We start from the raw sequence: 14,106 nt of genomic DNA, 5'->3' as shown, positions 1-14,106 counted from the left end.
AATAGTTAAAGAATACCGGTATGCGCATTCCCCACAACAAACATTCAGCTCGTAAAAATAGCCTATTGCAGTAAAGTAATAGTGCTCTCGAGGCTACTCGAACAACAAACTCAAAACCAGAACATTCCTCTTCTTCCCATTGTCTTTTATTTCAGTTTGAAATAATACAAAATGTCCTTGTCATGACCGAGCACAACACCACTTACAAGTGTCATTTGAATGTTATGGTATAGATATTCATAAGGTGATTCATGGATGGAAAACAAGCCCACTTTAAAAAAAAAAAAAGGTCAGACAAAAACTGAAGATACAACAAATAAACAGGATAATTATTTAAAATTAAAATAGCAAAACATGCAACCAACATACTGTATATCTTCCTACAGATATACAGACTCATATCTGTCTTGACAATGAGTTTTTGCATGTACGTGTGGTGTGACATGACTGTGTGTAATATGTTATGGAGTGGATCATTTAACTGGACAGGCATGAGAAACCTGTTGGGCTGATCCATGTAAATTCATCCCTTTTCCAGACCGCAGGATCCACTGAACATCCATAAGCATGCTTGAACTAACGACCATTATGTAATAAGAAGGCTTGCTTGATTGAAGGGCCAGCTAGGTCAGAATGAAACCAAGCTGGGATTTTTTTTTGAGAGAAAAAATATATATCTTTATTTTGCAATAGCATTAATAATAAACATGCACATTTTCTTTCAACATTTGAGCCAGTAACAGCTATGGATAGGCACATCACTAGGCTATATCAACGCCACATGGACTGTGCTTGCCAAGACGTAAAACATTGCATGGATGTTCCCACATCAGGAAATATAAAGTGGAAGAAAATATAAATATTTAACAGCTTGGAATAGAGAAATTACCAAGTAAATAAAATGGAAGGGGATAAAAAAAAAAATATATATATATAATTGTTGTCAACCAGTGGGATAAATCGGTAAAACCAACTGTGAAGCATACACACTACTTCCATGTTAAATGGATGTCTGTCTATGACTAGGCGCACAATGTGTGGTGATGAATGCCTATGTCAGCTGTTACAAAGTGCTTATGGGGGGGGGGGTTATAGGCCTACAAACACTAGCTAGGACAAAGTGAAGGCGCGTCAAAGGATATGATGAAGGCGCGCCTTCATCTATTGGTCCTACGGTAACCATAGTTAAGGCATGCAGATCTACTCATCAAGTAGAAAATTTGACATAAATAGCGAAGGTGTTTGCGGTATAACTTGGTAGGTATTTGACATGATGATCATATTGATCATATTCATAATGTATTGCATAAACGTGTAGCAGAAGGTATTAAATATGATTTTGTACAGAAGACATTCCCCGTTTCACCATGACGTGTTCGACAAGACGTATATGTGACTTGGTGTAGTTAACAACAAACTTGATAAAACAAATGTACCTCCTTTAGCGTGATATTTTATACATGATGAATATCAACTGTGTTTTCAACACGATGTAATGCACTGTTACAACTGACTGGAGGTACAGGAAGAGTGCAAACCGCAAAGTCCCTTTGTACCGAGACCTCGGAAGGTGCAGATGAACCCTTGCCGTGACTCAGTATATAACACACACAGTATATTAACGGACTCTTAATATCCTTCTCAGGTTCTGGTTTCCAGTATGCCGTTTGGGTTGGTTCCAGGTTTACAGTACGGAGCAATATCCTCCACAGCCTCCAGCCCCGCGCTGCTCCTGGTCCCCCAGCTGGACGCCCCGGGGCTGGGCGTTGCTTTCCCAAAGCCCTGGAGTCTGGAGAATCTTCTCCACCAGCTCCTCGAAGGCACACTGGACACCATCCCGCGTTTTAGCACTGGCCTCTGCCAAAGTGGAAGGGCACATTAGTGAGATATTAGTGTTAGAGTGATGCAACAACAAAAACTCACTTCAAAACTATTTTACGTCCGTTTCGAATAAAATGGGAGGAAAAGTGACAGCGGGTATACGTTTTCAGACTATTTCAGTTTAAGTCCCAGTAGCTGATTTTTAACACGACAAAATATGTGCATGACAAGTGCCAGACTGGGCTGGATTTCTTCACCCCCAGAGTGATGTCTGATTCACCTAGTCCATACATTAAGGTCATTTTCTAAGGAGATATCTTTACTCTGTTGATTTTCTGACATATGATGTCAATCTAAATTACCCAAATCAAGATCATCATGTGTAGACATACACATTCAGCGTTCATAAAATATGAATGTTCGCATCAAGAAGTATATATATATATACACACACACTGGGCACTGTGTAGCCTACACGGCACATAGAAACAAAAACATTACCCTTTTCCATAAACCTTTTTCAAAACCTTTAATTTAGTCATTCTAAAATGGAAAGTCTTCAGAAATGCTATAACCTAATTTCAGGAGGCGATTGGAGCTGGGAAATAGAAACATATGTAGACATGAGGTTTTGATAGATGATTGACTGCAGATTTGCGATCGTAATGCAATTCTCCTGGAAGGGGCTGCATCCTTCAGTGTTGTGCTGACAGTGGAGATTAGGAATGTCAAAAGGAGAGTTACAGGATGACATCTGTGCTCGAATTCAAGAGTCTGCACACTGTTGTAAAAGCTAGTCTCCAACTGGATATTTACTCACCAAACGGTAAAAGAGATCTTTATGTAGTAGACCCCATTAACTTGAGTATCCGGGTTATTTTACTCAGACGCCCAGCTATTTTACAAAGACCAAAGAACTTACCAATAAAAAGCATGGAGTGTTTCCTTGCAAACTTAAGGCCTTCGTTTCGGTCAACTACACGGTTTTCCTGAAACAAAAAAACTGAACTGTCAAATTCAACAATGGGTTCACATAACAGGTGTTCGCCTGTGGAATGTGTAACAGCATCAGGTACAATACCAGCGACACAAAACATTGCTAAGTGATACGACTTTATTTGTTGCATCCAACACTGGAGACAATGGCAGCTAGGTGACAATATAATAGAAGCACAGCTGAAAAGACAGATTCATGCCAGACAGGTAGTGACCCACGATGCACTGGGACACCCACCTCCTTATCAATCTTGTTCCCAACCAGCATTTTGACGAGGTCGTTCCGTGTGCAGTACGTCTCCAGTTCGTTCAGCCAGTTCTCCAGCCTCGTGAAAGTGTCCCGTTTAGTGACATCGTACACTAACAGCAAAAGAGTGGAGATTAACAGTGTCTGTACCTCATCAATATCTACAATTAAAATGTGTTATACAAGCGCGGGGGGGGGGTACTGAAATCATACTGTGGAGGTCCAAAGGACTAGAGGTTCAGAATTGAGAATGTGGGTAGAATGGAGTATTTGAAATAGGCACCTCAAATTTGGGAGACCAGGGACTTCTCAGAGTATGACTGCTTTGTCATTTTACCTCATCATGTATAAGATCGTATGGACAGAAGGATCCTGATCCTAGATCAGCATACTTGGTACATATGGTTCCAGACGTGATAATATATGTTCACCACTGTTGGTCATGAGACAAACACTCACCCAGTATGACTCCCTGTGCACCACGGTAGTAGCTGGGCGTCAGGGTCCGGAACCTCTCCTGTCCTGCTGTGTCCTAACAGGCCCAACAACAACAACCAGGCGTCAATGAGAGAAAGCAGTGTGTCATTCTTCAGCACTGAACACAGGAACTATTACCCGTGCCATGCCAGCGTCGAGAGGAATTCACTTGGTAGAAAGTATCAGCACGCTGCATTATGGATAGGTGTTATAACCACAACCAATTATTTTTTGGATGACTCACAATTATCACATTTTGATGAGACTTTGAAGTGCTTCACATTTAGTAAATACTAAAACAAGTCAATCTTCCCAGGTCCTGCTAGAGTCGTGGATTTCACTTTGGGAGGCCAACCTTCCACTGTCATAGCTTCTCTATGCGACACATTACACAATAGCGCCATCACATGGTGCAATCCCATGGTGCGTGCAACTCTATCCTTGAACAAGCTGTTCTACAGTGCTTTCAGAAAGGAGGAGTCACACCCTTCTTCCACATTTTGTTGTGTTACAAGGTGAGAAATGGTGTGGTCAAATATCTACACATACACACTATTTTGGTGAGATAAGTATTCAACCCCCTGAGTCAATACATGTTAGAATCACCTTTGGCTGTGATTACTGCTGTGAGTCTTTCTGGGTAAATCTCTAAGCGCTTTCCACACCTGGATTGTACAATATTTGCACATTATTTAAAAAAATTTGACTTCTTTGCTCTGTCAAGTTTGTTGATGATTGCTAGACAGCAATTTTCAAGTCTTGCCATAGATTTAAGCCAAAAAGTGTAACTAGGCCACTCGGCAACATTAAATGTCGTCTTGTTTTTAAAAAATGTAAAAAATAAAATAAAAAGTTAACTGACTTGCCTAGTTAAATAAAGGTTAAGAACAAATGACGGCCTACCCCGGCCAAACCCAGACGACGCTTTGCCAATTGTGCGCCGCCCTATGGGACTCCCAATCACGGCCGGATGTGACACAGCCTGGATTCGAACCAGGGACTGTTGTGACGCCTCTTGCACCGAGATGCAGTGCCTTAAACCTCTGCGCCACTCGGGAGCAACTCCAGTGTATCTTTGACCTTTGATTTTAGGTTATTGTCCTGCTGAAAGGTGAATGTTTTCCAGTGTCTGCTGGAAAGCAGACAACTAGGTTTTCCTCTAGGATTTTGCTTTGTGCGTCGCTCGATTCCGTTTCCTTTAATAAAAATTATTTTAAAACTCCATAGTCTTTGCGATGACAAGCATACCCATAACATGATGCAGCCACCACCATTCTTGAAATATGAAGATTGGGGCAAATACATCACTGAGTACCAAACATAAGACTTTCTATTCAGGACATGAAGTAGATTTCTTTATTGCCTTGTTGCAAACAGAATGCATGTTTTGGAATATTTGTATTCTGTACAGGCTTTCTTTTCACCCTGTCAATTAGGTAAGAAGTGGAATAACTACAATGTTGTTGATCCATCCTCAGTTCTCTCCTATCACAGCCATTAAACTCTAACAGTTTTAAAAATCACCATTGGCCTCATGGTAATGAACCCTGAGCTGTTTCTTTCCTCTCCGGCAACTGAGTTAAGGAGGACACCTGTATCCTTGAAGTGACTGGGTGTATTGATACACCATCCAAAAAGTAATTAATAACTTCACCATGTTCAATAGGATATTCAATGTCTGCTTTTTATTTATTTTTTACCAATAGGTGCCCTTCTTTGCGAGGCATCGGAAAACCACCCTGGACTTTGGGGTTGAATCTGTGAAATTCACTGCTCGAATGAAGGACCTTACAAATAATTGTATGTGTGGGGTACAGAGATGAGGGATTCACTCAAAAAATCATTTTAAACACTGTTATTGCACACAGAGTGAGTCCATGCAAATTATTATGGGACTTGTTAAGAAAATGTTTATTCCTGAGCTTATTTAGGCTTGCATTAACAAATGGGTTGAATACTTAATGACTCACATAATTCCACTTTGACATTATTGGGTAATTTTTTGTAGGCCAGTGACACAAAGTCTCAATTTAAAACTCAGGCTGTAACACAAAATGTGTAAAAAGTCAAGGGGTGTGAATACTTTCTGAAGGCCCTGTATGTAGTTCTTCTGAAATAGAACATCTTGGGATGTGTTCAGGAGGCAGGAAAGGAACAAACGTTCTGAAACCTAGGAGGTAACCTATCTGAATGCACAATAACATGGACCCAAGGACAGTCGCGTTTGCATAAAATAATCTGAAATGACCATTTGCATTTCAGGTAAAATAACAACCCAATATCCAACCCCCAGGTCAAACTAGCTAGCAACATGTAGTTAGCCAAATGTCCATTAATGTTTCATATGTATTTCAAACCTGCACCCAAAAGAAACGGGTCAGTATCATATTTTAACCAGCATGTACTGTTCGCGTCTGGTTTGGACAGACTAAATCAAAATGCGCGTATCGACTCATTTCCAAAACGTTTTTTTTGTGCCTGCTGAAAACAACCCTAATGTTGGAGCCAAACAAACATATGTTTTTCAGTGTCTTTTAAAACACCTGTACAAAGTGGATGTTGTTAAACAATATAATTGTAAACTAAAAACACTGTTTAGCCTCAAAACTAATTTTGATTTCATAGATGGTCAGTCCATAGCTATGTCTATGATGTTGAGAGTGGTTTCATTTCTCCATGCCTGAACAAGTATCTGTGTGTTATAAAACACCCAGAAAGCTCTGATTCAACAAACTTCAAAATTTATGTTTGTTTATCACCAAATATGGAGTTTCGTTGAGCAACTATCTACATTTACTCCCGTTACGACTGGTATGTACTTCCAACAAAAGGTCTATATAAAAAAAACATACTTGCACCCGGACAAATAAATAAATAAGCCTCTTTAGCACCTCCAATCACTCATTACTGCCACACACAGGTCAGAAGTCTACAACAGGCATTTTTCAGTTGGTTGTACATTTTTATTTTGACCTTTGTTGGAAGTACATACCAGCTGTAACGGCGTAAATGAAAATCGCTGCTCAGTAAAACTCCTCACTGCTCAGTGAAACTTATTTTTACATTATAATGCTTGCAGAGCCAGTGAATGAGAGTTTGAGTCAGCTTTCTGGGCATTAGAGGTCTAAAACACACAGATACTGGTTCATACTGGCTCACCATCAGTTATTTACCAAAACAGTGGCAACTTTGTTTTTGTTTGCACTGCAGATTGTCCTTTTAAGAATGTGAATTTCCTGATGTTCACTTCACAGAGTACGTTGGCCACACCTTAGAAAATCAACCTAATTACAGTGGAAGAGCTTAGATTTGAATGATAATACATGACATTTTCATACACTTACCCAAATAGCAAGCTTGGCACTATTCCCATCCACTGCAATTGTTTTTACTTTGAAATCCACACCTGCATCAAAAAGAGGGAGGCAGGAGCAGACTCAACCCATAAATATGAATATCCTAATGTGTGACATAACAATATTCCATTGTCACATTGGCCTAGCAACGGTGTCAAAGCTGCTGTTAGTGGGGATTCTGTGTTTCCCCCTTCCCATTAACAGTGCACTGGGGCACACTCCTTTGATGGTGGAGATCCTTTAGGACGTACCTATGGTTGCTGCTAGCTCTGGGTCAAAAGTATCGTCTGTGAACCTCAGGAGAAGACTGTTTGGGGACAGAAGGGCAACACCATGTCTGAGAGCAGGCATTTAACACTGACACACGAGATATAGCCTACCTAGCCCACAACCTAGGAAAACTATTTAGTTAGCTAACTAACAAGGGCTGGAGTGGGTTTGCCACACACCACCAGTTCCACATAGCTAGCTAGTAGATCAACCAGTATCTGGGCAAACGAGAAGGATGTGACAAGATCTCCCCTGTGCCCAGAAAGCTAACGTTACTCGTCATCTCGTTTGCCCAGATACTGGTTCTGCTAGACAAAGATAAATAACTAACACGTAGCTAGCAATTTACCAGGAAATATTTAAATAATCATCAAGTAAGATGATAAAAAGCAAGTGTAGGAATGTGATTTTTATTCCCAATTCAAAGGACAAACGGATGCAGCTGGTTTACAGCTAACGTTAGCTAGTGTGTTAGCTAAGAAAAGTTACATACTGTAGCTAACGAAAAGGCAAAATAGCCTTCCTGTAATGAACAAAACTTCAAAACAAAGACTATCTTACCTTGACTTTCCGACACCACTCTCACCAATTATTAATATTTTCAAAGTTGTCAACACGTCGTCGTCCATATTTCTTACGTTTTTCTAAACAGTTTTTTAATCCGTTTTTGGGGTGTTTGTCTGACGTTGACAGTGCGATTTTCGGCTTGGTGCTATGACCGCTACAACAATAACGAAGCACTTCCGGCTCGTGTTTTTTTCTTCCTTCAAAATAAGAGTACTATCCTGTAAAATGAACACTGTTCATTAATTGTGAAGGCAAACATGATCGAAAATATGGAAACGTTTCAACATATATTATAGTATATTAACTTGTCTCACACCTTGGTTCCTAGTGAATACGCCCCTGGATTTTTCTTATGGAAAATACATATTGCTATAACAGTTTAGGAACCATAGTTTAGGTCCATATTTACCAGGGGACACATCTGTTTAACCAGTCTGATGAATATGTTCAGTATTGCCAGTAAAAGGGTGAAGCTAAATCACATGTGCTTATCAGTCAAAGTCTCACTGATATGCATATGAAACATTCTCAGAGTAAATTCAGAAAACTGGGCAGCTGTTTAGGCAGCAGCCCCTAATATTTAACCCTATTATCATTATAAATGCCCATATACAAGTCTATAGTTTAGTCTAAACTCCTCTTGCTGTTGCTTGGTACTCAGCATTTAGGAGATAGAAGGGGGGGGATATGGCCCTGTGATAGACTAACTTCTGTCTCAGGGGTGTACATCAAGCTGCCTCACACTACAGAAATAAGAGATAGACTAGCGTCCTGTCTAGGGGGTGTACTTGTACATCAAGCTGCCTCACACTACGGAAACAAGAGATAGACTAGCGTCCTGTCTAAGGGGTGTACTTGTACATCAAGCTGCCTCACACTACGGAAACAAGAGATTGACTAGCGTCCTGTCTAGTGGGTGTACTTGTACATCAAGCTGCCTCACACCACAGAAACAGGAGATAGACTCCTGCTCCTATGAGTCGTTCCGACTAGCACAAGCTTAGGCTACCTACTTACCTGTTGCTGTGCTTGTAAGATAAAAAGCGAAAGTGGTTAGAGATAATCATTCACCTTAACAATGTAGATCATGATATTATTTTTAAGTGGGACTAAATATGTAGTGGGACTAATATAATTTCATCCTGACAAGAATACTGAAAGAACAAGACTGTTATTCAATAAAGACTTTGTTCTCCATAGAGTCAGCTGGGGATGGAGACAAAATAGAGTCGCAATTCAACGGCTCAGACACGAGAGGTATGTAGCAGGGTCTACAGTCAATCACGGACTACAAAAAGAAAACCAGCCCCATCTCGGACCACGATGTCTTGCTCCCAGACGAACTAAACAACTTCTTTGCTCGCTTTGAGGATAATACAGTGCCACCGACACGGCCCGCTACCAAAACCAGCCGGCTCTCCTTCACTGCAGCCAACGTGAGTAAAACATTTAAACCTGTTAACCCTCGCAAGGCTGCCGGCCCAGACGGCATCCCTAGCCGCGTTCTCAGAGAATGCGCAGACCAGCTGGCTGGTGTGTTTACGGACATATTCAATCAATCCTTATCCCAGTCTGCTGTTCCCACATGCTTCAAGAGGGCCACCATTGTTCCTGTTCCCAAAAAAGCTAAGGTAACTGAGCTAAATGACTATCGCCCCGTAGCACTCACTTCCGTCATCATGAAGTGCTTTGAGAGACTAGTCAAGGACCATATCACCTCCACCCTATCTGACACCCTAGACCCACTCCAATTTTCTTACCACCCCAATAGGTCCACAGACGATGCAATCGCAATCACACTGCCCTAACTCATCTGGACAAGAGGAATACCTATGTAAGAATGCTGTTCATCGACCACAGGTCAGCATTTAACACCATAGTACCCTCCAAACTCGTCATTAAGCTCGAGACCCTGGGTCTCGACCCCGCCCTGTGCAACTGGGTCCTAGACTTCCTGACGGACCGCCCCCCAGGTGGTGAGGGTAGGAAACAAGGTGGTGAGGGTAGGAAACTCCCTGTTCACCCATGACTGCGTGGCCATGCACACCTCCAACTCAATCATCAAGTTTGCAGACGACACTACAGTGGTAGGTTTGATTACCAACAATGACGAGATGGCCTACAGGGAGGAGGTGAGGGCCCTCGGAGTGTGGTGTCAGGAAAATAACCTCACACTCAACGTCAACAAAACAAAGGAGATGATCGTGGACTTCAGGAAACAGCAGAGGGAGCAGCACCCTAGCCACATCGACGGGACAGTAGTGGAGAAGGTGGAAAGTTTTAAGTTCCTCGGTGTACACATCACGGACAAACTGAAATGGTCCACCCACACAGATAGTGTGGTAAAGAAGGCGCAGCAGCGCCTTTTCAAACTCAGGAGGCTGAAGAAATTCGGCTTGTCACCAAAAACACTCACAAACCTTTACAGATGCACAATCGAGAGCAACCTGTCGGGTTGTATCACCGCCTGGTACGGTAACTGCTCCGCCCACAACCGTAAGGCTCTCCAGAGGGTAGTGAGGTCTGCACAACGCATCACCGGGGGCAAACTACCTGCCCTCCAGGACACCTACACCACCCAATGTCACAGGAAGGCCAAAAAGATCATCAAGGACAACAACCACCCGAGCCACTGCCTGTTCACCCCACTATCATCCAGAATGCGAGGTCAGTACAGGTGCATCAAAGCAGGGACTGAGAGACTGAAAAACAGCTTCTATCTCAAGGCCATCAGACTGTTAAACAGCCATCTCTAACATTGAGTGGCTGCTGCCAACATAGTGACTCAATCTCTAGCTACTTTAATAATAAAAAATTGGATGTAATAAATGTATCACTCGCCACTTTAAACAATGCCACTTTATATAATGTTTACATACCCTACATTACTCATCTCATATGTATATACTGTACTCTATACCATCTACTGCATCTTGCCTATGCCGTTCGGCCATCGCTCATTCATATATTTTTATGTACATATTCTTATTCATTCCTTTACACTTGTGTATATAAGGTAGTTGTTGTGAAATTGTTAGATTACTTGTTAGATATTACTGCATGGTTGGAACTAGAAGCACAAGCATTTCGCTACACTCACATTAACATCTGCTAACCATGTGTATGTGACAAATACATTTTGATTTGATTTGATTTGGATGAGTCAGCTGGGGATGAGTCAGCAGGAAGTCGAGCAGAGAATCCAGGAGAGAGAGAAGGAGCAGAAGGAACTCCAACAGGCTGTGGAGTCTGTCAATGTGAGGACAGTATTATGACCAGAGGAGACGCATCATTTCCTTTTCCTGTCAGCCAGGCCTGGCAGCAGAACAAACACACCAGCTAGGCATTTGATTGTCATGAGAGACATGTCAGTGTTTAGTATTGAGAATACATGTTGAGTGTTTAGGTATACGCTCTGTGATATTGTGGTATCATATTGCCGAGGTGCTAGATACAAACAGACGTCTGTAGGGGATTGTCCTCAATAAATAATATGTGCCAATTATGTTAATTGTCATATTTGTAAGAATACATGTTATGAGGATATGATGATATAACTACTAAACTATGAATTGAGTTATGTATTTTAATATTCACAAGTTACCAATTTCAGTGGCAGTAGAGAATAATGAATATCTACTATCAATATTCTCTGAAGATAACTCATTATTTGTCACGTCCTGACCTTAGTTCCATTTTTATGTCTCTATTTTAGTTTGGTCAGGGCGTGAGTTGGGGTGGGCATTCTATGTTTTGTTCTGTGTGTTTATATTCTATGTTGTAGGTCTAGGTTTTCTGTTTCTATGTGTTTGGCCTGGTATGGTTCTCAATCAGAGGCAGCTGTCTATCGTTGTCTCCGAGCCATACTTAGGTTGCCTGTTTTCCCACTATGATTTGTGGGTAGTTGTTTTCTGTCTTTCTATTAGTTACCAAACGGAACTGTTTCGGTTGTTCTTTGTTAATTTTGTATTTTAGTGTTCAGTGCATTTTAATAAAATGACGAACACTTACCACGCTGCACATTGGTCCGATCCTTCCTACTCCTCCTCAGACGAAGAGGAGATCCGTTACATTATTATTTTGAATAATCCAGCCCACATATTAGAATATTAAGACAATGTTATTCATCAATACAATCAACATTTTATAATACTAATCAAAATATTGACCTTATTTACAGCGATGGTGGTGAGAGAGTGAGCACACTCTCCTATCCCACCGAGCCCCACTTTGGGGAACAGGTAGCCTGGGTATTACAAAATGTTTGTGCTAACATTCCACTGCTTGCCACTCCTTGTCATGCGAAACATGAATGTTAGCACAAAACAGGTTGTGGATTTCAGGCTATGGGCTCCAACTTAGAGGGAATGAACTGCTTAACATGGAGCCTTTCTCTTCTCTATCTCTGTCCTGACAGCACTCTGCACAGGCAGCAGTGGAGGACAATGAGAGGATCTTTACTGAGCTGATCTGCTCCCTTGACAGAAGGCGCTCTGAGCTGAAGGAGCTGGTCAGAAACAAGGAGAAGGCTGATGAAGTGAGTTGGGCTGAAAGACTCCTGGAGTAGGAGATAGCTGAGCTAATGAGTAGGAGGAGTGCTGAGCTGGAGCAGCTCTCACACACACATGATCACATCCATTTCCTTCAGCTAACTATACTGCCTTGTTAGAGGTGCTAGTGATATGTGAAATAATTCAGAATTGAAAATAAATATTTATTCTCTCAATCTGTTCTGTCTGTCTGTGTTCATGTGTCTGTCTCGCTATTTCTCTCCCTCTCCCTTTCTCTCTGTCTCTCTCCCCTTCTCTCCAGGGTTATCAGTCTCTCTCCAGTCACAGTGCACCTTTAGATGTACCCAGCCTCATTGACTATCCTCATCAGTCCTTTGAAGATGCGAGTGAGGCTGTGTTTTAGCTGAGAGAGAAACTAGAAAACTTCCTTACAGAAGAATGGACAATAATCTCCACTACAGGTGGGTGGAAATGTTAAAATGTTAAATAATACTAAAATACAAAAAATACTAAGGGGTGATTTTATGGAGTTCTCTATGGAGTTCTCTATAGAGTTCTCTATGGAGTTCTCTATGGAGTTCTTTATGGAGTTCTCTATGGAGTTCTCTATAGAGTTCTCTATGGAGTTCTATATGGAGTTCTCTATAGAGTTCTCTATGGAGTTCTCTATGGAGTTCTTTATGGAGTTCTCTATGGAGTTCTCTATAGAGTTCTATATGGAGTTCTATATGGAGTTCTCTATGGAGTTCTCTATGGAGTTCTCTATAGAGTTCTGTATGGAGTTCTTTATGGAGTTCTCTATGGAGTTCTCTATGGAGTTCTTTATGGAGTTCTCTACGGAGTTCTTTATGGAGTTCTCTATGGAGTTCTCTACGGAGTTCTTTATGGAGTTCTTTACGGAGTTCTTTATGGAGGTGTTTATGGAGTTCTTTATGGAGTTCTCTATGGAGTTCTTTATGGAGTTCTTTATGGAGTTCTCTATGGAGTTCTCTATGGAGTTCTCTATGGAGTTCTTTATGGAGTTCTCTATGGAGTTCTCTATGGAGTTCTGTATGGAGTTCTTTATGGAGTTCTTTATGGAGTTCTCTATGGAGTTCTCTACGGAGTTCTTTATGGAGTTCTCTATGGAGTTCTTTATGAAGTTCTTTATGGAGTTCTCTACGGAGTTCTTTATGGAGTTCTCTATGGAGTTCTTTATGGAGTTCTCTATGGAGTTCTTTAGGCAGTTCTCTATGGAGTTCTCTACTGAGTTCTTTATGGAGTTCTTTATGGAGTTCTTTATGCAGTTCTCTATGGAGTTCTCTACGGAGTTCTTTATGGAGTTCTCTATGGAGTTCTCTATGGAGTTCTCTATGAAGTCCTTTATGGAGTTTTGGTTTCCATAGCTGGATATCCTGTACAGAAGTGCAGTTGCCTAGAAAATGTCCAAATACACTAATCTGAATGAAACCTATAGGCCTAATATATGTCCAGGAAACCATTCCTACAGATGCAGTCTTTCTTTGGCGTGCGTCACACCAGAGCATGCCACACTCACGTGGATCAAAATCTAGCTATGTGTATGTGACCAATAAAATTTGATTTGATCATATAAAGATATCGGAAGAACAGGAAGGGATTTTGCCTCCAGATTTGGACACAATGACAAGTCCTGGAGTTTACGGTGCTTTAGTGGTGGTTATTGTTTCATACACAATAATGTTGAGACTAAAGTATCGTGTCCTCACTCCTCCAGAGTAGGAGTGTACCTGGATCACAAGTCAGGTACTCTGGCCTTCTACAGTGTGAAGGATACAATGACCCTGTCACTCTGTGCCAGTTCGTCTTGTATGTCCAAGCCTACCAGTGGGTTTTCCCGGTT

General features: G+C 41.4%; 1 protein-coding gene across 1 annotated transcript; it reads right to left on the bottom strand.

The window, feature by feature from the left end:
* Window positions 1–128: 128 nt before the first annotated feature.
* On the bottom strand, window positions 129–7,904 carry LOC129844914 (ras-related protein Rab-18-B). Its single transcript, XM_055913074.1, has 7 exons — window positions 7,729–7,904; window positions 7,149–7,204; window positions 6,886–6,947; window positions 3,524–3,596; window positions 3,056–3,177; window positions 2,744–2,810; window positions 129–1,857 (listed from the first exon to the last, which is right to left on the bottom strand). Exons 1-7 carry the CDS (start codon window positions 7,794–7,796, stop codon window positions 1,685–1,687), a joined length of 621 nt encoding a protein of 206 aa, XP_055769049.1. The 5' UTR covers window positions 7,797–7,904; the 3' UTR covers window positions 129–1,684.
* Between the last annotated feature and the right edge of the window lie 6,202 nt (window positions 7,905–14,106).

This window comes from Salvelinus fontinalis, unplaced genomic scaffold, assembly GCF_029448725.1.
Source record: "Salvelinus fontinalis isolate EN_2023a unplaced genomic scaffold, ASM2944872v1 scaffold_0249, whole genome shotgun sequence".
NCBI classification, from domain to species: Eukaryota; Metazoa; Chordata; class Actinopteri; order Salmoniformes; family Salmonidae; genus Salvelinus; species Salvelinus fontinalis.
Note: the sequence above shows the minus strand (reverse complement) of the source record. Positions and strands in the feature narration are given on the sequence as shown.